Source organism: Labrus mixtus, chromosome 2, assembly GCF_963584025.1.
Source record: "Labrus mixtus chromosome 2, fLabMix1.1, whole genome shotgun sequence".
In the NCBI taxonomy this organism is placed as follows: domain Eukaryota; kingdom Metazoa; phylum Chordata; class Actinopteri; order Labriformes; family Labridae; genus Labrus; species Labrus mixtus.
In genome coordinates, this window is record NC_083613.1 from 30,403,904 (window position 1) to 30,431,480 (window position 27,577).

A 27,577-nucleotide genomic window follows, 5' to 3' on the forward strand; every position below is an offset into this window, starting at 1 on the left:
GCTGCAGCAGCCCGGAGCCTTTTCCTGCAAGATGCACTCCCATCGTCCCAATATGTCTGCCTCTATATGACAACTGCATGATGGCACACAGCCTTTATCAGCCTGTCTGGCCCTCCAGATGTGGGTTAAAAGATGAGACATGCTGGTTTAATCCGCTGATGATGTGACTGGATCACGCACAGCCCCCCAGCCCCCCACACTGGAGACTTACTCCCCCTTTTTTGTGTGTATTTGTGTCACAAACAAGGCTCTATTAGTTCATCTAGTTCTAAATAAGACGCCCCCTGTAAGAAAATGAGCATTGCATCCTGTGTGTGTGTGGAAGAAGCATATTTAGGTAGTCAGGAGAGAGCTGCTTTTGACAGTTCAAAGCATCGGAGCGCGCTGGAGAGGCGGGGCTGCCTGACAGTGACCCGGTTAGACGTAGCACAAGCGAGGCTCCTGTCTCCATCCTTCCAGATAGTGGGGGGAGTCTCTGTCTGAGAGGAAGCCACAATGTCTGACTGCAGGAGACAGTGGAACCGGGAGGATGAGCTGCCCGTCTACCTGGCGGGACCGATCACCACCGGGCCGAACCAGAGGAAGAGCTTCGGCATGTTCAGCTCCGTGGAGGGCGCGTTCGAGAGCAAGACCATAGACTTCGACAACTACGCGGTGGGGAGGAAAGGGAGCCGCACCCCGAGGAGCGGGAGCCGCGAGAGGCTCTTGGACGCCGGTGACCCCGTTGGGAAGACGCCCGGCGAGACCCGGGAGGGCTCGCAGTCCAACTCGCCTGGGGAGAGAGACGAGGGACGCCCCGGTTTGGAAGTCAGATTTTCATCAGGGGATGAGAACCAAAATGGGGAGGTATGATTGACGATTCAAACCCCCCTGGAATCTTGTTTTGTGTCTGGCTTAAGGTTGACCCTTTGATGACTGTTATGTGGGATCCAGATAGATATTAGGGTGGATCCATTGTACACAAAAGGCCGAAAGATAACTTCTGCAATTTAGAGATGGAACCATGTTTATTACATTTAGCCTATATACTGTGTGTTGTGTTGCTGGTTTTGTATTATCAAATGTGCAGTACCATTTATTTCCATTCTGCAGGGTTTTTCTTTATACGCCGACACAATCGCCTCAGGGAATGCATAAATGATTCACTTATGTGGTGCATTGCAGTTTCACCATGTCGGTTTAAATCTGCGTATCTCAAACAAAGTTCTCCCCAAAAAAAGATGCGAATGCTTCTGCATGTCGGTATAATGTTAGTGTGTGGTGCTGAACTGGTCGGCGGCAGACAACATCTCTCGGTGTGGAGGGGAGGGGAGGGGAGGGGGGGGGGGGTGTGAGCTGCATCGCGACCTGGGAGAAAACGCTCACTTTCCGCACGCGCGCACGTACAGAATCGTCACCTGTCGTTCAGAGCGCTCGCGCGACGCATTCCTACGCAGCCGTACGGCGGCGGATTCACCTCTGTCCCTGTCGCACACGCGGAAACACTAACAAATACACACACAAAAAAAAAAAAAAAAAAAGGGGAAACAAAGGGGGCGCAGGGAGTCATCGCGAGCTGCTTTACAGCCCCACGGGCACGAGCGACGAGGGAGAGAGAGGATGTCCGGGACCGGTTACCACAGTAGGAACAGCATCCCCCACCTGACAGTAAGTGAGCCGGCCCTGTCCAGCCCGCCGGGTTTTTTTTGGCCGGAGAAGCTCTCTCCGCTTGTATGCAAATCCCTGCTGCCTGTGCCGGCAGAGAGGGGATTAAATTCTTTAGTGCAGGGGGCCTGATCTACTGTTTCTCATGTTTGAAAACAGCAAACCCCAGAAGAAGAAGAAGAAGAAGAAGAAAGGTGACAATTCTAAATGTCTGTGTCAATTGAGCGCGTGTTTTCTGGCTCAGGGTTACACGGGGGTTGTGTAATCTCGCCGGCCTGTCACGGGGATTAACTCGGTTGACTTGACGGTCGAACTATAGGAGTAGCCCAGGACACAATGGATGACATGAAACAACACAAAGGTGTGAGACAGGATTTGCACTTCCTTTTTTTTTTTTAATCTACAGGCCACGAATTATAGCCTACAGAAAGCCTATTGGTTAATAGTATTGAATGGCAAATGGATCCAACTGCAACATACAGTCAGGTACCTGAGTCCTGATGGAGACCAAAACTCCAAATGTGTGTTTTCATGTTTAACATTTCAAACTGGTGATGCTGAAAATAGAGCAGGAATGCTGCCTTCAGCTGAACCATGGGTGATCACTGGTTACCATGGAGACATAACATCTTCCTATTACTTGTTGCTAGGCACCCTAAAAGGTGGTAGAGGGGTCTGGATGTATGGTATTCTGAGAAAAACATGGTTGTCCAACACTGCGAGTCAAAGTCTTTTCTATTTGATGGAACTGGTTTGACTCTGTAAATCTAAAGTTAACATATTTTTCCAAACACAGTTATTACATAAAAGACAGTCAGCACTTATACAAGATTTCATCAGACTCCACCTATGCTCTGCATTTCTTTGGCTTTGCCTTTTCTCTCAACCTCATCCACAGTACTGTGTCATGATATCGCTTTAAAGTCATGGATTACATAACTGCAATATATCCAAAATGTCAGCAGTGGATTCACCCCCTCCCCTCTCTCGACCTCCCTCCCTCCCTCCACCCTTTTCTCTCTCCACTTCTCCCCCCCGCAGAGTGAAAGGCTGTTGATCAAAGGAGGGCGGGTGGTCAACGATGACCAGTCTGTCTACGCAGATGTCTACATTGAGGATGGGCTCATCAAGTGCGTGTACACAAAGACCCAGAACTGCAGAAGCATAAAAGTGTAGCTTCGAGTAGTGTGAATATTTTGCCATCTATAATGAATTCTACCCCTTCTTCTGTGCGTGTTCTGTATTCCCCGGTAAAGGCAGGTGGGGGAGAATCTGGTTGTGCCTGGTGGGGTCAAGGTGATCGAGGCTAATGGCCTCATGGTGATTCCAGGGGGGATAGACGTCAACACCTGTCTGATGAAGCCCTACCTGGGAACACAGCCTCTTGATGATTTCCTCCAGGGCACCAAGGCTGCGCTCGCGGGGGGCACCACCATGATCAGTAAGCCAATCAGTGATACAATACCATACCGTAATAAACCACTCATTATGATGTAACAATGATGATACAATATTTGATGGAATAGGATATGATAAGATGCAATATAACTCAAAGGTGTGTAATATTTTTTCACTGTCCACTCTCCAGTTGACCATGTGACCCCTGAGCCTGGTGACAGTCTGCTGCAGGCGTTTGAGTTCTGGCAGGAAGCTGCCGATAAGAAGGCGTGCTGCGATTACTCCCTACACGTGGACATCCCCCAGTGGAACGAGACCGTCAAAGATGAGCTGGAGCTGCTGGTGCACGACAAAGGTGGAGCAATTTTTTTAAAAAGTCGTTCAAGAGCTGTGGTCACACTGATGTAGTCCTTTCTTCAGTTCCCCCCCCCCCCCCCCCCCCCCCCCCCCCGTTTTCAACCAAATTTTCCCAGGAAACAATAGAGGCCAGATTTAGAAACCATGTGGTCCAGTGTTGAATCCTCTTAGAACGAAGCCACAGCGGGGGGGGGGGGGGGGGGGGGGGATCCATTGTTGCAATGACAAAGCTGTCATGGAGGCCGTGTTCAAATTTAGCTTGTAATCTGTCTTAAGTCAAAAATCACTTTTCTTTTGGGGAAGCTCTCAACATAATGCAGTGACCGAGCCAAAGCCAGACGCTGGTGTGAGCAATTTCTGTCATAAACAAAGTTGTGAGTTGTTGTTTTTTTTGGGGGGGGCGAAGATGCCAGACATAAACAAAGTCTGCATGCTTTAAACTCTAGAGGAGGTAGTAGATCATTTTTTCTATAAGCTTTCCCCCTTTTTTAAACGTATTTCTTGCATTAAACTACATTATTTTGGCGGCCACTTCCACAGTTTGTCTTTGAGTTGTTTTTCCTTCACCACTCTCTGTTCCGCAGGTATCAACTCCTTCCAAGTGTACATGGCTTACAAGGACGTGTACCAGATGTCAGACTCTCAGGTACGCATTAATTTACATATTTCTAATCTGTTCTTTAAATATGTGTCTTTCTGCTCTTTCCTCCTGCTGCTAATTAACCCTTTTTCACATCCTTTGGACTCATCCCCTCCCTCAGCTGTACGAGGCCTTCTCCTTCCTGAAGCAGCTGGGTGCTGTGGTTTTAGTCCATGCTGAAAATGGAGACCTGATTGCTCAGGTAAGTGTCACACAACCTCTTATTTTTTTATATCTCTGTTAACACACCATCATAACCTGTCTTTACTCAGACGCAGCAATTTACCGTGGCCAAATAACTCAAACACACAATGGGTCGAAACCAAATCAATACGTTTCACTTAGATAGTCCCCTGCAACCTCTGCTGCAGCAGCAGTGGAGAGATATTCTCGTTACATAACATCCCAGCTCACATAGAGAGAGGCAGAGGATTAATAATAAATCTGCTGCTGCTGGGTGTGTCAGGTTTAACGCTAGCCAGCCATGCTCCCCCCCCCCCCATTATTATACTAATGATGATGATGATGATGTGATGATGATTAAGATTGGTGGTGGTGAAAGTGCTGATAATGTTGACAGCCGTGATCAAAAGTGGTAGTCGTAGCCATGAAGACAACGGGGCTCAATTAAGGGTGAAAAACCAAGATGGATGTGCCGATAAATTAGTCTAATGGATGCTAATGGGGATGCTGATGATAGATTAGGAGATACTTGTTAACCTTACTGAAATGGAAATAGAAAGATGTGTGATGAAATGCAGCAGAAGCAGCAAATCCCTTCAGAAAAAAAACCAATTAAAATCTAAATTACAGGACAGAAAGCAAGCAGGTGGGGGGGTCTGCTTTTCATGCTGCGCTGTCAGAAACACATTTGTGTCCGTCAACAATTCTCCCCACCGTTCAAAAGCTTTCTCGGATTACAATGCACCCTTTATTTTTCTTTGATACGTGACAGACCATGAGATCTCATTTTACGGCCATGGCGTTCCAGCAAAGGGCGATATAAACAGGAGGCTTATGGGTAAAACATGAACTGACAATTACTGACAGTCATTGTAGCCACGAGTCAAGATCCATTGTTTCCCATTTGTGCGTCAGGAACAGAGAAAAATCCTCGGGATGGGAATCACCGGACCTGAAGGCCATCCGCTGAGTCGCCCAGAAGAGGTGCAGGATCATTTTTTTTTGTTTCTTAATCCATCCATTCCCGCACAAACAACACAAGTTTTTATAAAGCTTTTTCTTCATTTCCTGTCAATGCAGCTGGAGGCTGAGGCCGTGTTTCGAGCCATCACCCTTGGCAACCGAGTGAACTGCCCCGTCTACATCACAAAGGTGATGAGCAAGAGTGCAGCCGACACTGTCGCCCAAGCCCGTAGGAAAGGTTGGCATCTTTTCTTTGTGCCCCATTTCTCTAACTCCTCCGGTTCTCAATCATCTCATTCCATTTCATTTACTCGTTTAGTATTCACGAGTATTAAACTCTTCATCTTCCCGTCACAGGTTCTGTCGTTTTTGGAGAGCCAATCACAGCTTGCCTGGCCACCGACGGCTCCCACTACTGGAGCAAGAACTGGGCCAAAGCTGCTGCTCATGTGACCTCTCCGCCTTTGAGTCCGGACCCTACAACCCCAGACCACCTCCACACTCTGCTGGCCTGGTGAGTCTTCAGAGGCCCATTAAGTAAAAACACTCAAGTCTCTTTTATAATCCAGGGGCCCTGACTCATTTACATTTTGTGATGATGATGTTGCTCTGAAGAGATGAATGGATGTAGCCTCCAGTATAGTCCCTGAACACTGCGCTATGTAAAAACAGTTCTAATGAATGCGAAGGGAGGGGTGAGGTAAGCTATAACCTCTGCAGAGTGAAATGCAAATTTACTATCTTTTTTTTCTCAGTCGTTTTTTAAGTATTCATGCCCCAAATGACGGCTAATGCAACGTTCAATGTCAGAGCAGCTTCAGAGCGGATGGAGAGAAGATGAAGGTGAATGCATGAGGAGGGAAGGGGCAGAAACGAGGAGGTGTGAGAGACTTAAATAATGGATATGATTTGCGAGTCACTAACTTGTGAGTATCATGGAGAGGGATGAAGTGGCCCTGACCAAACCCACCTGACCTCCCACTTTAAGCTACACACACTCTCATGCACACACACACACACACACACACACACACACACACACACACACACACACATACACAATGCTCAGAACATCCTGCTGTACAATTTTGACTGGCCCCGATTCCATAAATAGCACAGGAGCTAGAATCCTTCATCATCTGTTGCCTTGGCTACCAACTGCCTTCCTCCTCTTCCTCCTCCTCCTCCTCCTCCTCCTCCTCCTCCACCCTTTGTCTGCAACTCCAGCTTCTCAGGGTGGGTCCGTGCTGTCACAGCGGTGGTGGTGTGACACTGCTGTTGTGTTGTGTTTGAGCTTCCGCTGATGCGACAGGGTGTATTTTTAGTTGGGTTTTTTTTTTTTCCGAGGCGTGAAGAAAAGAAAACACTTTTTTTTTTTCTCCTCCCATCTCATCGAGACAAATGACTTCTAACATAACCACTCTCATCATGGTCCCACAGCTCACTATCACAAAGTAATCACTGTGATTAACTGATGGATCAAATGCAGAAATTGCAGCCTCACGTATGTAATCAGGGGGGGGGGGGGGAAGTGAGTTTATATATTGATGGCTTTTTTGATGTTGCAGAGCATCTTTGTGATGTCACCTAGCGATGGCCTTAGGAACTAGTATTGCAGCTGCGTTGCACCAATCTGACTGTTTAATCATGCTGGGGTTTTTTTTTTCTGCCTTGGGCCACTAAACATGACTTGTACTTTTTCCTCACATGCTCAAAGAGGACACCTGGTGGCTCTTGGTTGAAATGTCTGCTTGCATTAATCACGGTTGCTTGACTGGGACTTTTGCTTGAACTGAACAGAACTGAGAGAACAGAACAGAATAGAGGTTTATTGCCATCTGCACGGGTACAGAACAGTACAGGGACATCATAATGTGTGTGCGCTGTGCATTGGTGCTTTAGTCAGATTTGTAGAATATACAAGATTCTTCACGGAAAAATGAACAAAAAGCAAATTCTTCATGGTTAAGGACATGCCTCTGATTCCTTCATATTGTGTCGCCTTGTCACAGTGGGGACCTTCAGGTGGTGGGAAGCGCTCACTGCACGTACAGCACATCCCAGAAAGCAATCGGTAAAGAAGACTTCACCCTGATCCCTGAGGGAACCAACGGAATAGAAGAGAGAATGGGTTTTGTCTGGGACAAGGCCGTGGTGAGCGATGAGGTCGTGTGTGTGTGTGTCTATATCACTGTTGGTGTGTCTTTTTGTCCACTACTCTAAAAAAAAAAAAAAATATTTTGTCCGTCTCTAGGCCATGGGGAAGATGGATGAAAACCAGTTTGTGGCAGTCACATCTACCAACGCTGCTAAAATCTTCAACCTGTACCCTCGCAAAGGCCGGATAGCGGTGGGCTCTGATGCCGACGTCGTCATCTGGGACCCTGACAGCGTGAAAACCATCACTGGCAAACTGCAGCAGTCGGTGAGAGCAACAGGAAATGGGAGAGAAAAGAAAGTCAAAACAGAATACGAGTAACAAAAGGAGTCATTAAACTGATATACTGATCTGTAGGTGCTGCATCAGTCGGAGGAGAAATGAACATGAGGGACAGGAGGGGATCAGCGGAGAGAGAGAGAGAGAGAGGGATTCATGAGGGTGATGGAAGACTGGGAAATAGGATATAAACCATCACAAAGATCACTTTTTAATTTGAATAGAACATTGTGACTAGTCTGGTGTTACTACCTTATAGAATAGATGTGACTGTATCAGAATAAGAAAGGCATGACATAATATACCAAACCTTTGATTATCAGGGTTATACACAGTTTAAGAAAAGAAGAAACCAGTTTTGACAAGTCAGTTTGTCAGTTTGAGTTTTTTTATTTGGGTAAATCAACACATTTACATCAGCTCGTTTAAAGGAGCAATCAGTAACATATCTTCTGAATTAAATGATAAAATGACTTTACTGTATCATCAGACATTAAGGAAACATGCTATGTTGAATTCTGGGTTCTCTAACAACAATGCAGCAGTCCGTATGTCCTCCTCATATGTTTCGATTCCGGTCCTGAATGGTTTGATTTTGTTTCGACCAGAGAAGGTTAAGGGACTCCCACACGGCCGTTTTTGACGCCCCTCAAACCAACAGGTGTTGCAGAAATTGATGCGGGCAAGAGAAGTGGTTCAGATAGAAGTGATTGTACCCGACCTAAAAAGCCTCTGCATGTTTCTAATAAGCTCCACGAGCAGAAACGTGCTCAAACTAGGATCAATATTGGAGATGCTTTTTGAAAAATGGAGAGAGGTTAGAAAACAGAAAGGTTTACAGACCGATGCAGAGCTGGATAAACACTGAAGCTTCAGTGTGCCATTCAGTGCCCATTTTAAAACACTGAGTTACTTATTGCTACTTAATATTTCCAACTAAACAAACAATATTTTCATTTTGAGATGCCAATAGACATACGTGGGAATAAGTGTTTTGTCTTTTATCTTTTCAAATAAGGGTCACTCACTTTTGATTTCAAGACCAAATGGTTCATGAGCTCAGCAGGATTGATTTAGAGGTGGAAATGTGACACGGCGTAGTGTAGATATTAGACAGTGTTTAATGTATTCAGTCTGCTCCTTCACTCTCACACACCCTAATCCAGACTGCTGCCGGCTTTAGGTTATAATCCCCTTTCACCCCTCACCCATTCTTCACTGCCATCTTTATACCCATCCCCCTGTATTCATACTCAAGTCATTCCTCCTATATGCCCCAAGCCTCTCATTTATTCATTCCCCATCTTCTCAGCTGCTGCATTTAACTGCATTTATTAAACTTTGATACAATGCTTGCTAAAACAGCACAGTGGGGTGGGACAGAGTAGGGTATCAGAGTCTAAATAGTGAGGGGGGGGGGGGGGGGGGGGGGTGAAAAAGATTTCCATTGTTCATTTGTCTAATTCCCCTTTTTCCACTTCCTTTGTCTCGTATGTCCTCGGCACACAGGCTGCAGAATTCAACATCTTCGAGGGTATGGAGTGCCGCGGGGGTCCGGCTCTGGTGCTGAGTCAAGGTCGGGTTGTTTATGAGGACGGCAAGCTGCAGGTTCAGCAGGGTACCGGCCGATTTATTCCTCGCAAGCACTTCCCAGACCTCCCTTACCAGCGTGTTAAATTCAGGAACCAGGTACAGTACAGATGATTTACAAGACCATTGTGAAGCCATAAAAAAACATGTGACGCTTGAAAATATCTGCAAAGGCAGCGAGACAAACCCACATGCTGACTCATGTCACAAAAAGTTTAATAATCAGAGAATTTATCATTTTTCTCGCCATTAAAGTACTTTGAAAATCCTTAAAATGACATGTTGTAAATACTTTATGATGGTTGTTTGTTCAATTTGGGTTTATTTGGTTTCTGGGCAAAACGCTAATATATATAAATAAAAGAAAACATATCAAAGTTTTAATGGACCACATAGTTTTTTATTTTTTAAGATATTTATTTCTAGGCTTTTTATTCCTTTATTTAGAGACAGGACAGTGGATAGAGTCAGAAATCAGGGAGAGAGAGAGAGAGTGGAGAATGACACACAGGAAAGGATCCACTGGATGGATTTGAACCCTGGCCGCTCGCTTTTAAGGATTTCAGCCTCTGTACATGGCCCACTAACCAAAAGGCCACTGGCACCCCAACCTATAATTTCTTAAGATGGATATTCACTCTGAAATGAATATATATATATATATATATATATATATATATATATATATAAACAGGAATTTTAGAACGTGTAATATATCCTAAATAAAACATAAAACTTTATTTTCATTGGGAACAAAAGTTAAAAAAGGTAAAAATACTTCACATCCAAACACTAATGTTACAAAAGCCAACAGACTTTGCATAATGTTTAGAGTGTAGTTACTGTAAGAATCTAAATGATGCAAATGGGAAAACAGATCATACAGAAGTCACTATGGTCCCTTTTTGGGTTTCCAGGCCTTATTGTTGCTTTTTGACTTATAGGCTCTCTATTTCTCTCTCTTTCTCTCTCTGTTTCTCTCTCTCTTTTCTGTGTTTCTGTGTCGGTTTTCTGTCCAGGTGAAGAACAAACAGGGCGTCACTCGTGGGATGTATGATGGCCCGGTGCATGATGTCGTTCCTACTCCTAAATATATCACTCCTTCTCCGTCAGCGAAAAGTTCTCCCACCTCTCACCAACCACCACCAATACGCAACCTCCACCAGTCCAACTTCAGCTTTTCAGGTAAGAGTAAGTACACGGCCCATTTATTAATCAATGACTTGTATGCATGCTGAAGAAGGGTTTCTAATAAAATACATTTCTAACAGTTAAAGCTTTCTGTTTATCTTAATTTGGCAACCCTAAAAATAGTGTTTTAAATCATGTCCTGTGCTTTAGTAGTAGCAATCTTGTTCATAATGGTCTTGTTAACTTTAGTAGATCGTATAGATGCATCAATGTTAAATTCAGTTTCATAACTGGTTATAAACTCCTCACAGGAGCTTTGAGTAAATACAACTCACACTTTTCTTTTTTTCTCATTATTTCCCAGGGGCCCAGATGGATGACAACATCCCTCGTCGGTCTGGCCACCGTATTGTAGCACCCCCTGGTGGCCGCTCCAACATCACCAGCCTTGGTTAAAATCAACCTGACTGTGCACAAAGTGTGTGTTTGCCGTGGGGGTTTCACCTCGTGAGTGTGTGTGTGTGTGTGTGTGTGTGTGTGTATGACTGAGAGTGTGAGCACTCTGACATGAATGAGAAAAACATTGTATATGTATTGGTACAATGGTCACAACATTTATGATTTTCATCAGTTTGCCTTGAGTCAGAAGCACATTAACATTTCCAATCAAAGAAGAGCGTGAATTACAATCAGCAGAGTCATTCAAAAGATATTACAAACTCACGATCGGGGCACTCTCACTCACACACTCACACACACACACACACACACACACACACACACACACACACATAGTTCTGGACCCCCTCCAAGCACCCAAATGTGACCCCAGTATTGTGTCAAAATGTTCGATCCTTTCCTGTGAGCATGACTTCCACAGTACTCCTCCTCCTCTCCTCCCTCGTCTTACTTTGTGAGTCTGCTCAGACTTGGTGCTCCTTCTTCCCAGCTGAAGAAAAAACAAACTTTCCAACACCACGGCAATATTAGTTTTAATGTGGCTCAAGAAGACGAGTTAGACATACTGCATGGACGCGTCTTTTAATTTTGCACTATGTTGTTCGATGGAGGAACACTTTACACTCCAGGCACATTCGTATTCAACCGCACAGACATACTCTTGTATTGGAAAATGTATGCACACGATGACACTCACTGTGGATAGAGCCGGCTGTAACAACATTCAAAATGCATTTATCCATTCTAACTGTGAACTTCAATAAACGCAACTTCCTCTAGACCACCAGATACTTTACGCACAGGTGTCAATACTCTCCCATAAAGTTTGAAAGTAGTCAAACAGTTGAAACAAATACAAACACAGCTGTGGACTGCATCCTCTAGTTTGTTGTACCTACATGATAGAGTTTCACATCAAGACTCAACGACGTGTGTGGTAGTTTTCTGCCAATCACCCAAGCAAGAAATAGATCTTTGTTGTTTAATGACATGCGCAACTCACTGCTGTAAAAAGGGCTTCAGCTCCCGTCCCTCCCTCTCTTTAAAACCTTTTTTTTATTTTTATTTGATTGACTCTGGATGTTTTATTGGTACGGTTTAATGTTTCTATGCCACGCCGTTATGTTGCTGTTGTCTGGTGTCTCCAATGAAACTGCTATAATGATCAATAAAGACTCGACTGTTGTCAAAAGTTATGGTACAGCTATTATTCCTGAGAGTTTAATACCACCTGACAGACACATCTGATGTGGGGCTCTGATAAGTCTGTTTTTTTAACAAGCCATTTCTCCTGTTTTTTTTTCCATGTGCTGAATTTCTTTTGCACAAAAAAAGTGTGCACACACAACCATGTTCCCACAGCGGCCACCTTTCAGAGTGGAAAGATCAAATGCCGATAAAATAAGCACGTGTGTGTTCCAGGTTGTAAACTGTTGTAGGGTTGATACATTTTTGTATTTAACCGCCACATATTTTATGAGCAGCTGAAAAGAGATAGTTAAACCTGTAGGGACATCTGGGCCATATTTCAATGTTTAGAAGTGTATTTGATGTCGACAGCTAACAATGGAGTATGGAGAACGATTGAGTGCATGGCGGCCATGAACAAAGAAAAAAGGTTTGAAAGCATTTGTTACGTGTAAAAGGAAGCGGAAACCATAGTTCTGAAGTTGACATTAAAGTTCACACATTTAATTTAAATAAATCAGTAACCCAAGAAGTAACTATTACCCTTTGGGGTTATAGGACTAATTATTTCTCTTAAGATATTTTGGAGGCCTTTTTGCCTTTATTGGATAAAACAGCTGAAGAGAGACAGGAAATGTTTTAAAGCTGGATAAAGAGACTATTCCAAACATTTTTATGGAAAACTTGAATTTAATTCTTTATAGTATTTTTTGTTAAAAGAAGCAAAGCAAGAACACGGCTGTTTCTTTGCTCTTGCAGAAGAATTATAATTTTGAATTTTTTTTATGGTTACATTAGCTGGAGAAACAGGGTGAACCAGTGCAAGTCCCTCATGAGGGATTTAAGTAACACCAGTATGAAGCTTCTACCATCATTTTTTTTTTTTCAGATAGCAAATCTAACTTTGCAGAAGTTACAACATCCTTACAAAATACGACACATATTTGATGCTTCACTTTGGCGTTAAATAGCTCACAATAGCTTACATAAAAAATGTTGAGTGTTGTTATAGAGCGTTGTCACTTGGAAACACTGCATATAAATAATTGTGCAGCAACAGTAGTATATCTCCACCCATCTGTTCTCCCGGCTGAATGTTTCCTTTTATCGTAGTCCTTGATGATAACAGCCAATTTACTCTGCTTAATTTTCTCGTTTCATCTGCCTGAGTTTGGCTTCACTTTGTTTCTTGTGTTTTCTCAAAGGAAAAAATCTTTGAAAATAAGCTTTCTCAAAATTTGTCCCGTCCTCATGGGCCAGTTTCATAAATATTAATGTAAGCATTAAAATGTACCTTATCAATAATGGTTACCGTCCCGCAATCTCGCCTTAAATCCAAAGGTGACCGGGCCTTTTCTGTTGCTGTCCCCAAGCTCTGAAATACACTCCTGCCCAACATTAAGTTCTGTTACACTATCGACTATTTTTAATCTAACTTAAAGACTTACCTCTTTCACCGTGCTTTTATTCAAGGCTGATAATGAATGCTCCACTATTAATATGCTTGAATTGTATTCTTTCTGTCTTTGATTATTAAATGTGTGTAGGTTTTATTAAGCTTCTCAATCTCAGACTAGTACCCCTGATTTGAAATCTTATCCATATACATTGCTATTTTTTATTTTATTTTTGTAATTATTTAAAATTTTACAGGGACATTGCATATTAATAAACATTTCTGTAAATATGCCAGAGTTAGCCGAAAGGCTCATTTTCATCCGTTGTCCCCGGGCAGATTTTATAAAAGGCTCCCTAAATTCTGATCTTTATTCTTATGTCTTATTTATAAAAACAATGTCAGCTGTTAAGCACTTTGGTTCAACTCCTGTTGTTTTTAAATGTGTTATCTAAATTAATGACTTGACAATTCATAATCTGTAACTAACGTAAAAGTTTAATTGCTGCAGTTGGCTGCTTCATTTCCCAACATTAACATGAATATATACACTTAATTTGTCAACTTTTTGTATATTAAAATGACTACATTGAGTATGTTTTAAATATACTGTATAATTTATACCTCACATTTATGTTTTGCACATATTACGTACATTTTCATCATACAAACATCAAGTTTCAGGCCCCATCCTGAGGTGTAGTGCAGGATCTCGCCTTACAAACTATGCAGAAACCTTTGCCGTCTGCATTATCATTAGAATATAAAGATTATGATGTTTTTCAGGGTACATTATCTACCACTTATTATGATTTTAAATCGTGTCATTTGTATCAGTGTCGTCACATAACAAAATATCCCATGCTCTTATTTATTGCAGTCTAGTAAAAGCACATATTTATAATAACTGATATTTCTGCAATTTTCCCATCTTCCCGGTGAATCCTCTCTGGGACCACATCCATATATTCTATGTATAACTTACAGACTATATATTTGAAAAAGAACATTTTCTGGCTTTCACTGCCGCTGAACTGACTCCAGAAAACATCACCTTCACGGAAACCTACAGAGACCTGCATGCTGCTGCTGCCATCTGCTCTGGGATCGAACCAGAGAGATGTAATATTGAGCTTGTGAGAGTGAATTTATGCATGTTTTTGTTTTTTCTGGTCATGAAATCACAGAAATGGAAATAGTTGGAAGGCAGTGGCTGTGTGTGTGTGTGCTATGGTTATATAAAAGTCTGAACAGGTGCCATAACAATGCAGAGACTCCCCGTCCCTTGAAAGGAACAGGCTGCTGTTTGGAAATAACCGAGAGGTTGACTGCATCCAGGCAAATTACTGAGCCAGCTGTGCTGTTTTGCCATCATTGACAGTCTCCTAGGTGCCTATATTGTGTTTATCTGGGCTGCAGCCAACTACTTTACACAAAAATATTCTTTTCACCTAAAGGCAGCAACATTGTGAGGGAAAGGAAATGACAAACAAGAACTACAGATTTGGCAATCACTTCTAGTTTTGCATGCCGTAAACACTCGTATTCTGGTCAATTTATGATGGAGATAAATGTTCAATGGGTGTTCATTGTTTATAATTGACAGTGCTTACATTTAGCTCTTAGATTTCCTATGTCGGCCTACTGCTTTGACATGATTATAATGTATCATCTTAATGTTGCACTGTAGAGTCACGTAATGTTCCTTAATTCTATAAAATATTGCCATGTTGTAACTTAAAAAGTACAATAATTCTAACATTTTTAATCTCTTAGGCGGAGAGACTAAGTGTCATGCTGCAGCAGGCTAAGAACCAAAGTGTCACCCAGAGGACCTCTAAAACCCTGCATTTAATTTAGGCTGTAATTCTCCTTTTGTCCAGTGGGGGTCCATGTTGAGCTTCGTGAAGAGGGCAAGTTTGCTCTTTAAGGCTCTCACTGGAGATGGATGGAAGAAGTTTCATGAGAAGTTCATAAAATTGACTTAACACCCCTCCCTCTACCACAGAAAACTACCACTCCAACTTCTAGAGTCTATAATTAACTAATATACAAAAGTAAATTACAGTCTCAATCTGCCTAACAACTATCCACAACAAGCCAAAAACTTTGCATTTGAATCACACAGCAGATGAGAATTTGTGCACTCATTGAGATAAAAAAAAAGAAAGAAAGAAGAGAATGAAGAATCACATGTGTCTCAGGTCTATCAGAAGACGCTTTCAACTCTCAGCCAATCACTGATGAGACACACCTCTGCAATCACTTGAATGCAGCAAATTACACACCAGCACCTACAGGTCATCAGCCAAGAAAACCCAGACCCACTCACACACACACACACCCGTACATGTCTATATGACCTTCTGAGGACCGTAACCTCATGAGTTACTTGTGAGGACCGAGAGGACAAAGAGGACAAATGACATTTCTTTACAATATATTTAGAGGACACTTACTCAGATCACATAACAGTTAGTGAAAATAAGTAAAACTTTATTCATAAAGTACTTTTAATACACTCTTAAAAAGTGCTTAACAAATAAAAGCAGTCAAACAATTCATAAGGAGATAACTTAAATAAATGTCAAGCAGGGCAAAGTTAAGATCAGGCCAGTACAAAAACAAACATTCTGCAGATCTGATGGTTTCTGAGAGTGAGGGCTAAAACAGCGAAAGCATGGTCACTTTTTGTTTTAGAGCGGGGGATGGAAAAAAAAACTGGGATTAGATGCTTTTAGTGGACGAGGGGTGGAATATGGAACGAGGAGGTCAGAAATTTATCTGGGGGCGAGGTCATGCAGTGCTTTGTATGTAAGTAACAGAAATTTGTACTTGATTCTGAATTTAAGCCAATGAAGGGATGCAAGAACAGGGGAGCTGTGGGAACGACGGCTGGTTCGGGTTAATAATCTGGCAGCTGCATTTTGGATTCACTGTATATGGTTTATGGATGGCTGGCTGAGGTATAATGAGAGTTACAAATAATGATAATAAAGGCGCAATGTTAATTCCTTTGCTTAAATTTAATAATACACCTGAAGATAGATAGGATCTACTTTTAATTATAACATAAAACATATTTATCAACCATGACCTTAAACCTAACCCCCTGCTAAACAAATAGTTATTTCTGTCCTAGTAAATAACAAATACTGCACTGCACATTTTTCCCCTTACCCAAAACTTTATTAATCATGATACATTTGAAAATTACTTACTACTCCTAAATCACGGTATATAATTTCTTGTTTGTAGTTTTCTTTGAGGTTGTTTGTGTCTTGCAGAATTCCAATCTGAAAACTTCACTTCTCTATCTACTTAATACAAAACTCTATTGGCTATTAAATCTTCATGCTTAATATATAGTCCGCCCAGCTCTGTGGATATGTGTGACTGATGCAGAACTAAACTTGAGGAAACATGTCGATACTGTCCTTAATCAAGTCGTCTTGCATCATAGTAAAAGTAATGCTACTTTTCTCCATTGCTGAATTCCAGACTAACGTGTTTTATATATTTCATGAATGGATGGTGCAAATCCAAAGGTCATTTCTGTTTTCTCACCTCGTAGAGATTAAGGATCATGTGGATCACTCCATTTAAATTGGAAAGATTCTGCCTTTGTAAGGTTGCAGGCTCACATATACATATCTCATCGCGCTGAAGGATATGCTTTCATGTAAAATCACGTCCTATATGTGTTATTTGGTGCTATTCCACCTAGACTGCTGATGGCATGGCTTTGATGAGTTCAGGCTGATGTGACCATGAAAAGATGAAGAGACGTAAATGACAGCCTACGGAGGAACACAGGGAGGATCAAATCTCGCTTCAACAACCGCCTGGCGTATCTGCAAGAGAGAGAGAGAGAGAGAGAGAGAGAGAGAGAATGTTTACAGCTCTGCTACGAGGCTTTCCTGAACAGAGGAGCACAGCAGCGACTGAAATTATTACATCTGTGATGCTTTATGTCCGACGATACAGCTTCTGAGGGTTCCTTTGGTGCTGGACAGTAGAAGCACTCTGGTATAGATGTTAACTGACTGGATTTCAGACATCATACAAATGAGTCAGATATGGACATTTGAACATATTTCATGTATATATATATTTTTTTATTTGGATGCATGATGAAAGGTTATTCTAAATAAATTAATCACAGCTCCTTCTCGCCCAGGAAAGACGTCTGCCAAAGCCCCTGACAGCATTTGACAACTCCAAAGACCATTTGATGGACTCGACAGTGCGAGAGGAGGTTAACATTCAGGAGTTTATTTCACCAGATGCCTACACTGCAACATTTTCCTCAATATTCGTGAAAATAAAATTCAAATCACATCCACCGGGTCTATCCTCAGAATTTAATTAAGAGTTCAAAGAAAACTGACATCTTGTTTTTTGCACAGCAGACACCTCCTTGTCCATTTATCTGCTAAACCTGTGATATATTAACAACACCTTTTTATGGTTGACACTTAATACGAGACGACTTACAACTAGAAGTTGATGGATATGATACCTGATGCTTCTGAGGTTCCAGAGAAGGTTGCTAATACGCTTTATTGTGTTGTTTAATGATTTTTCTTTTATGTGTGTTTTTATGACTTTAGAGCAGGCGGCAGAACAATTGCTCCTTCGGGGGTTTGTAATGTTTGGTCTGCTTCTTTCCAGAGGACCCAAAGCTGCGGTCAGTAATTCATTATTGGTAGTTGAATACAGACTTTTATTGGAAGAGACACATGCCAACATTTTAAAACAAGTGATTATACTAAGTGGAAATAATGAGGGTACAAATTACATGGCTTTGGAGTCAGTGAAAGGGAAATATCAGCTAAACCTCAATCAAATACGAGATCGTTATTTAAACACAATTGAATGATGTCAATCCTTTCCTCAAATAGCATGCATCGTTCAATCTGTGATGTGAATATTAAGTTATGAATCTGAAGAGCCAATTAGTAGGCTGCAGTGGATCTGCACTATGTGATGAGACTGTGACTAGTACAAAAATGCAGACCAACTTCCAGGCCAGTCTAAAAGGAAAACAGAGCAGATCTGTCTTTTGGTTGTTTGGATGTTGAATCTATCGGATAATTGAAAGGTTAAAAAAATGATTTTGGCATGTTAATACATTCCCACAGTCATGCATAGCTCCCTCACTTTGCCATAAGAATTGAACACCTGAAGTATATTTACATTTACATACAACACAAATCCATAAATGATATACAAATTTCACAACAAGACAAACAACCAACAAGCCAAGAAAAACATGAAAACATAAATGGCATACACATTTATCTTGGCAGTGCGTATCATAGATCGTCTTTTCTTAGTATCTCATTATCATCTACTGAGCACCTGTTATTATGTGATGTAACTAAAAGTTTAAAACACCTGACTATCAAATATCATCTCTACCAATTATTCCCAAATAGAGACATTAAATAGATTTTAAATGGCACTTCTGTTTTTGAAACGTTGGGTCATTACAACTCCCTGTGCCGTATTATTCATCAGGCCAAATCCTTAGGACACGAATGCTCGTAAATGCTCTGTTGAACTTACACTTGTTTAGGGGAGGGAGTTTCAAATCTAAGTATTTGTTTTTTACATATTTTTGGTGCCTTGAGTTTCTCAACATAGTTCCATGTCACGTGCTACATCATGTTGGTGTAATAATTTGGTCTTGTCTGTTGCTTACTCACCTTGCTTTAACTGAAAAATATGATCTTGTTTCAGCCCTGTATGTATGCCTCTCTTCTTAAACTAATGACCTTGAACAAGAGAAGCTAAAGCAGTTATTGCCCCCTGCTGTTTGAAAAAGAGTTTTTTTTCTTTTTCGACTCATTGATTTAAATTGTCTTATTGTATGGATTATTTTTTATAATGCAACGTATAATTACATCTCTTCCTAATACTGATGAAAAATAAAATGTTCTAGATAGAGCTACATTTAACCTCTTTACGTTCTACTAAAACAGAATAAGGATGTAAAAACATACTCTGTAGTGTAACTTAAACTGACAGGTGTATCTTCCAGGTGTCAGAATAAAGGGGCTTTGAGAGAACATGCAAAGAAATGTATTTATAGCTCTTCAATAGGTTGTAGTTTTGAAGTCTATTCGGAGACACTGATTACTTCCCTTTTTTCTTTTCTCACTCTGTTATTTAATTTTTCTATTATGAATCTTAAACAAAGATGACCGGCTCATAACATGTCACAGAATGATCTTACACCCTGCAAGAAAGCTGAAGTCGTACTGCATCATGACCACTTAGTGTCAGTGTTGCACACTAGACAGGACAGAAAAACAGCTTGTGGGACTCCTCTGACATTTAGAGTCCTTCACGCTAATCTCTCCCACAGTTAACACCTCTGAAGCATTTTCAGATAAGTCCAAATTGCTCTCTTCATTCATTTTGTAAAAGTTTTCTTGCAGCCGGATACAGGTGAGAAAATCCACCTTTTAAAGATAAGGCTGATGGCCTGTGCCCCTTTTTACTGATATTTTAGAAATGTATTCAAGTCAGCATGCGATTGAACCAGGTTTAAATTGACACTGTCCATTAAAATGAGAGTATCAAGGTGTCATTGGGCTAAATGGAAGGATTGTGGCTCTGTGAGATGGACACAAATGCTGTTTAAAAACTGAGCTTGGCAGTGTTTTCTTATACATGACCTTGGAAACAGATGTCAACACAATCTCCTGTCAAGGCCAACTTTCTCTCTTGGTCTTGAGCTTTGGCCTGGCCTTAATCAGTAAATAAGGTTTGCTTGTTTGTCATGGAAGGATGAGCCTGGATAACAAATTCAACCAATGATCAAATACCACAGAATAAAGAAGCGCGGGGACCTTGATAGAGATGTTTTGTCAGCAGTTAAGTGCAGTCTCTGAAAGGCACCCTAATGGTTTTATAAGACTTGAACAAAGGGTCAAAATCTCTAATGTCTGTCTGCATTTGTTAATATTACCTATAATGCAATATTAAAACCAATCCTCTCTGTTCTGATGATGTCAGGACGTTTAGCCTCTAAGACTTAACACAGTTTTTGCTGTTTTTTAGAGTCTGAGTAGCAACCTGAGAAACAAAAGATAGAGTTGGAGTTAAAAGGTTTCGTCCAAAACGTGAATTTATACTTGTATTTATCACAAGAGATATGTGTATATTGGTTAAAAAGAGCTTAATGGTGTTCAGATGATGAGCGATGGGTTCCAGGTTTACAAATCAGCCATTTTTCCAACTCTGTCTCTTTTTCACATGAACTGTTTTCATGCACAGCTTAGCAAAAACGCTAATGGACTAAAGTACTTGGACTAAAACTGGGAGCCAGATCACTTCAAATACGAAATATTCATCTTTCTTTAATATTAATTCGCTGTTAAAAGAGATCACTGAGATGTCAAAGAGTGGATTTTGGTTCAGATGTCAGTTTTTCCAATATGGATCATCGAAGCCTTTAAGATTTCAAAAGCTAACTAAAACTGAAAAGTAAGTTCCAGGCTTTTTTTTTTCCACAAATGTTTCTCAACCTGGCAACCTTAAAGTTGTTCATATGTATTGCTTACAGGATCGTGGTTATAAGGTATAGGTTGATTGATAAATTAAGGATACAACAACGCATCGTTTGAACATCGGTATCGGACGATTCTTGCCGACTTGACCGACATCAGCCCGTTGACTCGGAGTGTGCCTTGCATCAATGTCAGTTACCAATGTGTTCCTGTTAGGTCACATTAATTTAATGCTGACACGCTTATAACTCACTGCTGATTCTGATTAAAGGCTCCTTGTTTGACAAACTGTTTTTTTTTTTATAAAGAAAATGTCAGCAGTGTGGGAGGTTTAGGCTCTCTCTGGGAAATATCTGCAACATGTAGTTTGCGAGACACGTTCCAGTGACATTTAGAGGAAATACCATGACTGCTACTTCATCAAGCGTCATGGCACATCTGAAACACATGAAGATGTATGAAGGAGTAATGTAAAAACGTGAGAGTCGGCTATAGCATTGTTTCAAACGTTGGTAATGGTATTGGCTCTCATTGGTACACAATCTTTATATTAACCATTAATTACAGCTTTAAACAATTTGTAAGTGATGACCAATTGGTACCAACCACTACAAATATTTGTAAGTGTTTCACTGTGACATCTGTGACGTCTTTTGATCGTCTCTGAGCATGATCTTCAAAAAAAGCCAACAGACCCACAACAGTGTTTGAAGTTTTTAATGTCAAAGTCAAACTTTTACACGATTCATCTTCGTACCAAACCTTTTCGTCCACAGCTCCTCTTCCTCCTCGTCATAGCAAATGCAATTAGTTCATTAAGTAATTACAGGATCGAGGCAGCAGCAAAAAAAAAAAAAAAAAAGCCGGCCCCTTAAGAAAGGAAAATGAAGAAGAGGAAAATAAAAAATAACAGTTTTTTTTTTTTCTCATTTTCTTCTCAAGTGCAGATTTGAAGACCTTAAGCATGCCATAGTCTGTTATGGTTTCCAGTTGTCTGTTTCTACAGTGTCGTTTTATCTGTACATGGCTATAAGAGTAACAGCACGAGGGGGGGGATGACAGGTTCATGATGTGCGCTGGAGTTTCTGTTTTTTTTTTCTTTTTTCTAAAAAGTCTCGATTTCAGTGGGTGATATATCGCAGATGTAAGCGCTCTTCTCTCTCTGTCTCCCCTCTGTGTTTTGCCGTAGACGGAAACATATTCATGTTGAAACGTGCAGTATAAAAAAAAGATACACACCCACACGGGCTCATTTACAAGTTCCCTTAAATCCAGATGGAAGGGGGGTTTTGAAAAGGTGCCATGATGGAACTGCCTTAAAACAGCAGTTTGAAGAAAATATCCGCCACGTTGAAGAAAGCAGGGCTGTGTCAAAGAGTCTCTTCCCTAAACCAGACTGGACGTCACTTCTTTCAACAACCTTTTTTTTCCCCCCCGCACACTTTTTCTGAACTCTTTCTCCCAGAGAGAGAGTGTGTGTCCTTCTGCCTCTCTCCGCGTGCATGCGTACACCCTGCAGGATGTTTTTTTGTGATTGTTTTTCACCAATCCCCTTTTCAATGTGAACACTCCACGGACAGATTAACTCCACATGTTGAGGCCTTGAGTTTTTTGTTTCATCCTAAGCACAGTCTCTCAATAACAGAGCTCAGTAAACAGCCATGCTGGGGATTTGAGGGTAATGACGGCTTAGGGAGTAAGTACATCAGTGGCCTGAAACGAGCTAAAGGGGGTCAGTGACGGAGCGGGGGGGGGGGGGGGGAGTTGAAGTTATATACAGGTATATAAAGTTATCACGCACATAGAGATCACACATTCCTCTAGCCCAGAGCACGGCCGCTTTACCATCATAACACGATTACAAAACTTGACGGGTGATTCCACGTTCTCTTTCGGTGTTGGGGATAGGAAAGCAGCAACAGTGTGGAAGTTTGTGTGTGGCCAGAAATCACAAGGAGTTAAACATTGTCGCACATCTTACCTGAGTGTTTGCTCTCTTTTTCTGATTAACCCTATGCAATCTTTAAGCTGAGAGATCGACAAACTAAATTGGAACACGTATTAACAAAAAAAAACAAAAAAAAGCACGTCTCCCCTTTTCTTTTATCTGATCCAAAAAAACAAGCAGAAAAATGAGGAGACATACTTTCTGGCATTTTCCAGCATTCACCAATCCAGACGTTAATGAGATCAGCGCAGATCAAGAGAGGAGAAAGGAAACTCATTAAGACCACAGGGACGACCTAACCCTATTATCCCTATCACACCAATGAACCACACACTGATGATGGGAATTAAGATGTGCTGGCCTCAATCCACACCCACCCTTCAGCCCAGTGCAGCAGAGTGGATGTGGAGTCGTGCAGTAGCTGCTGGGAAGGACGAACTTGAAGGAGCCTGTTATCTGTGCCGCTCAGCACAGCGGTTTTGGGCGTGTTCAGGTCGGCACTGTGCGGTGAAAAAACAAAAAAGAAGAAGAAGAAGAAGGGTGCAGCAGAACTCTGCGTTCTCACTCACATTGTGTTCTTATTTGAAAACGGCTTGCGGCACACGCTCGTGCCCAACCCCCGGTACTGGCAAAGTGAGATTCTCGAGGCCCAAGGTTAACCCCCGAAAAAAAAAAAAACTTGCTCCGTGATAAAAGAAGGAACAGCTTAATCCACTGACACTGACTCCCTTGCCGCCATCATTATCTCCATTTCCCCGTTAGCGCACACATATTAGCACAGATGTATCCAAATAGGCGTGGTATCCAAAAAGGCGTGTGGTATTTAAAAAGAGAGAAAAAAAGTTAGCATTATCTGTCTTTCATGCAGAGTCCATGTTTCTTTTTCTTTTTTTTTCTTACATAAATTTGGTTTTTTCTATGAGTCCTACGTACATTATGCAGAATATCTCATATTCCCACACAGTCTTATCATTACATACAGTTGATGTCATGTTGGAAAAAAATTCCCTTTAATGTCGCCCCACACGTCAGTCGGAGAGATGACGAGTTATTTAAATACATTTTTATGTTTAAATACTGGCTGGAGGGGAGCAGGCAAAAATGCTACAGCTAGATCAATGAGAGGCAATATGCTAAGAAATGATGAGAAGAGCACATACACACATTGTGTATATGAAATTTCGCATATATTAATATGGGTTTGTCTTCCTACCTATATGCAGTATCTGCACGTGTGTGTGTGTGTGTGTGTGTGTGTATGAAAGTTAATGCAAGTTATCTTATAATTTATGTTACACAGCCACTGATTCATGTCATAAACTGCGGCCCTTTGCATGTTCACATTCTGTTAATGCACTGTATGAGTCTACATGCTGGGTGTGTGTGTGTGTGTGAGAGTGTGTGCATGCTTGTGTGTGTTTATGTTTATGTGTGTGTGTGAGAACATATACGATACATGAATGTCAGGATACTGCAGGTGAGCAGTGAACTCAGTCCATTCTGAACTGTTGGACAGCGGCGCTGAGCTAATGCTAGCTAACGCTGCCTGCCGCTGCGTTATCAAATACACACGTACTCTATATACATACAGACTGGGTGTGAAGGCAAAAACAATAAAAACACGTATTTTTCACATTGTGGCACTACTGACAGGCTATGAGAACCTTGTCGTCTGAATGGTTACATTTGATTTCTGTAAAAAAAAAAAAAAAAAAAGTCTTTTTTTTTTTCATGTTTAACAGTTTTGATTTCTAAGAACAATACCTGATTTGTAGATCAGCACGTTTTTTTTTTTTTTCTTTCTTTCTTTTCCAGACTGTGTTTCTGTACAGTGATCACACTTGGTGTTGGTGCTTTGATACCTTGTTTATGACTTATAAGATTCTCAGCAGTTTGATTGGTTAATATCCCCATCTCATGTCAGGATAGAGTCAAGTAGGCGTTCAGGCGGTCTGATCGGTTTGAATTACATCCAAATAACTCAATCAAATAACCTGTTACTTCTCCTTATCTGTTCTGATTGGATAAGACCTCAGTGGTTTTTTTGTTTCTTCCACCAGTTGGGTCCAAAATCTCGCCGTGCTTCAGCCTCTGTGTTAAGTTTTTTGTCGTTGTCGTCAGAAGCGAGTCGTTTCTAGCATCATGATTATCTCAGTGTCAATCTCCCCTTCTTCACACGGACCCCCCTCTGTGAGGGGGGGGGAGGTCAGGCATGCATCAGGTTCAGGTTTTAAAAAAAAAAAGGAGATGAAGTCGTCCTCCTCCACATTGGACATACAGTAATTGGAGCTTTGCCTTTAGGCAGCGTTCACCAGTAGTTAAAAAAAAGAGACTTATTTTTAAAGTCAGAGCTCTCCAAAGAGTTGATTCATTACTCCCTTAAGTTAAAGTTCCTATAAATATTAGTCAGGATCCCAAAAAGTTCCAATTTTTGATATATAGCTTATCTTTTCGGACGTTTTCTCATCTTCACAGGTCTGAGAGGCCGTCCAATCGAATGACCTGCCAGTTAAGGTTTGATCCCTCCCTCTTTTTTTCAATAAGGGGGACGTTGTGGTGATGATTGCTCCATCGCATGGCCGTCACAGGTAGACCTCGCGGCGCGACAACGTGAGGCAGGACGTGGTCTTGTAGTCCCCTCCTGTCCGAGTCAGCGGTATGACCTCCGTCGGGTTCTGGCCCTCACCTCCTTCCTCCTCCGGCTGGCGCCTCCCGAAGCCTGCGCTGCTGAACGTGTCGTAGGACGCCGAAGTCATCTTGCGGTTCAGGAGGTTGCGGTTGTGATCGCCCATGTTCCTGTTGCGGTCTCCCCGACCCAAGGTGCCGAGGGGATCCCCGTTGGCCAAGGGTAACCTCTGCTGGGCTTCTCCGCCGACGACCACCCCCGGCTCGGAGCTCCCCGCGCTGCCGGCGCTCTCGCTGTCGCTCTCGTGGTCGTTGCCGCGGAGGTTGTTGTTGTCGTCTCCGGGGGCGAAGGTGGAGAGCCGCGGGGGGTCGCTGCCGTGGCGCTGGCGCTGGCGGGGGGACGAGCGGCGGACCGGCATCCAACAGGTGTCGGAGTGGCCGAACTCGTCACATTCCCTGGTGCACTTTCCTGTCAGGGCAACATCTGGCAGCTGTCTGGCATCTGGACACACACAAGAGAAGAGAAGTATTACACCCTCCTGTCCCGCTGTGCCCCTTTTTTAAAAAAACATTTCAAGTCAAGACACGATCAAGCAAACCACAACTACACATGATATGTGGCCTAACACATCCGAAAATACAACAAATGTTTTGAGTTGAACAGAAAACGGGAGGTGCACATTTGCCGAGGACGACAGGAAGAAGATAAATGACTTAAAAAAAAATGGGGACAAACAGTGAAAGGGAGGGCGTTCAAAACGAGAAAAAAAAAAGGCAGAAAAGGCAAGAAAATTGCTGTTAACGCACAAGAAAAAATAAAATTGCTGACTACAAAGAATGTGTTTAAAAAAAAAAAAATCCCACATGAAGTTGACATTGCATGAGAGGTGAGAAGCGAGGTCGCTGCAAGCAGGAGGCGACGAGATGACCGTCTCAAATTGGATTGAAAATTGCGACTTCTTCAGACGCGGTGAAAATATGAAGTAAGATATGACGGCCCCCCCCCGTGAGCGTGTGGGGTCAAAAGGTTAGTGAGGCCACCTGGGAGCATAATGATGTCGTACATGGGGACGCGGGGCCACAGGGCATGTTAGTATCAATCAAAAAGCAGTCGTTTTATGAATCAATAGTGACATCATAATAAATGCAGACAGCGCAGATAATGATGATTAAGTAGGTAAGGGTAACATTCCCCCGCATAGTTAAAGGTAATAAAACAGATCTAATGAGCAACACATCCAGCCTCTGATTATTTCTCTCTGAATTCAAAACAAGGAAATGTAATATATTTCTGTAATCCTTGTTTTGCCGCAGCCGAACGTGAACCAAACAAGCAGATAATTAAAGAGAATAATTATAACCAAACATTACGGATCCTCTGTTCAAATCCTCTCTCTCCAGTCTGACCGTGATGGAAAAACGTTTTTTTCAAACTACCCACAAAAAACCCTCACGATTGCATTACGCCGGTTTTGAAGGCGGCCATTTAACCCCAGAGAGAAGCACAATCAGTCACCAAGGTCGTAGCGACCTTGCCGCTGCTGTTGTTCAGCGGCTCTGGCGTGTCCACAATCCCAAAAGAAAGAAAGAACGAAAGGAAAAAGAGAATAACTCAAAAAAAATGTTTTTTAAACCCTTGACAAAAATCTGGTCAAATAGGGTAATAACAGAATTTTTGTTGGTGAAAGGAAATATTTGAACGGTCGACATACGACAAGGCCATCGGACTGCCTCTTGAACAACACTCTACACACTTACACACACACACACACACATACACACACACACACACACACACACAATACAGGACAATTCCTACAATAGAATTCTCTCTTTGCATGGCTAGAGAAAACGGCTCCGGAGTCCCTGACAGCAAGTCAAGGTTTTTCAAAATCTTTGTCTCTGGTGTGCGGTGTGTGTGTGTGTGTGTGTGTGTGTGTGTGTGTGTGTGGACATCGAGTGTGTGTATAATGAAAGCATGTCTTAGCCCTTCCCAGTAAAGTACAGCACATACAGTTTTGGTTTTCAAGGATAAATGTGTCAGTTAATGTGCCAATACATCTTTTGTAATGTTTTTTGTTTGTTTTGCTGTTCAGGG

The 27,577-nt window shown here is 41.9% G+C and overlaps 2 protein-coding genes across 4 annotated transcripts in view; one reads left to right on the top strand and one right to left on the bottom strand.

Annotated features, from left to right (window-relative positions):
* Positions 1 to 299: 299 nt before the first annotated feature.
* crmp1 (collapsin response mediator protein 1) lies at positions 300 to 11,998 on the top strand. Of its 3 annotated transcripts, none has more exons than XM_061065193.1 (14): positions 300 to 846; positions 2,686 to 2,774; positions 2,901 to 3,085; positions 3,233 to 3,397; positions 3,984 to 4,045; positions 4,161 to 4,241; positions 5,138 to 5,206; positions 5,303 to 5,423; positions 5,543 to 5,699; positions 7,198 to 7,339; positions 7,440 to 7,610; positions 9,132 to 9,311; positions 10,232 to 10,403; positions 10,708 to 11,998. In XM_061065193.1, the coding sequence occupies exons 1-14, from the start codon at positions 496 to 498 to the stop codon at positions 10,797 to 10,799; spliced, it is 2,037 nt and encodes a 678-aa protein (XP_060921176.1). In that variant the 5' UTR covers positions 300 to 495; the 3' UTR covers positions 10,800 to 11,998. The 3 variants fall into 3 exon arrangements, with proteins under 3 accessions (XP_060921176.1, XP_060921177.1, XP_060921178.1); XM_061065194.1 differs by having other exon boundaries at positions 303 to 846; positions 10,232 to 10,397; XM_061065195.1 differs by lacking the exon at positions 300 to 846 and adding an exon at positions 1,585 to 1,647 and having other exon boundaries at positions 10,232 to 10,397.
* A 10,342-nt stretch (positions 11,999 to 22,340) lies between these two features.
* Positions 22,341 to 27,577, bottom strand: part of pcdh7a (protocadherin 7a) — a 52,114-nt gene continuing 46,877 nt past the window's right edge. The window contains exon 5 of the mRNA XM_061065169.1: positions 22,341 to 25,981. Within this exon, the coding sequence (XP_060921152.1) occupies positions 25,437 to 25,981 (545 nt within the window). The 3' untranslated portion in view covers positions 22,341 to 25,436. The remainder of the gene's footprint in view (positions 25,982 to 27,577) is intronic.

Excerpts from the sequence above, each read along its gene's own strand:
- crmp1 (XM_061065193.1), top strand. The coding sequence starts at position 496 with ATGTCTGACTGCAGGAGACAGTGGAACCGGGAGGATGAGCTGCCCGTC. Across the intron at positions 3,086-3,232 it reads GGGGGGCACCACCATGATCA|TTGACCATGTGACCCCTGAG; the intron begins GTAAGCCAATCA and ends TCCACTCTCCAG. Across the intron at positions 9,312-10,231 it reads GTGTTAAATTCAGGAACCAG|GTGAAGAACAAACAGGGCGT; the intron begins GTACAGTACAGA and ends TTTTCTGTCCAG.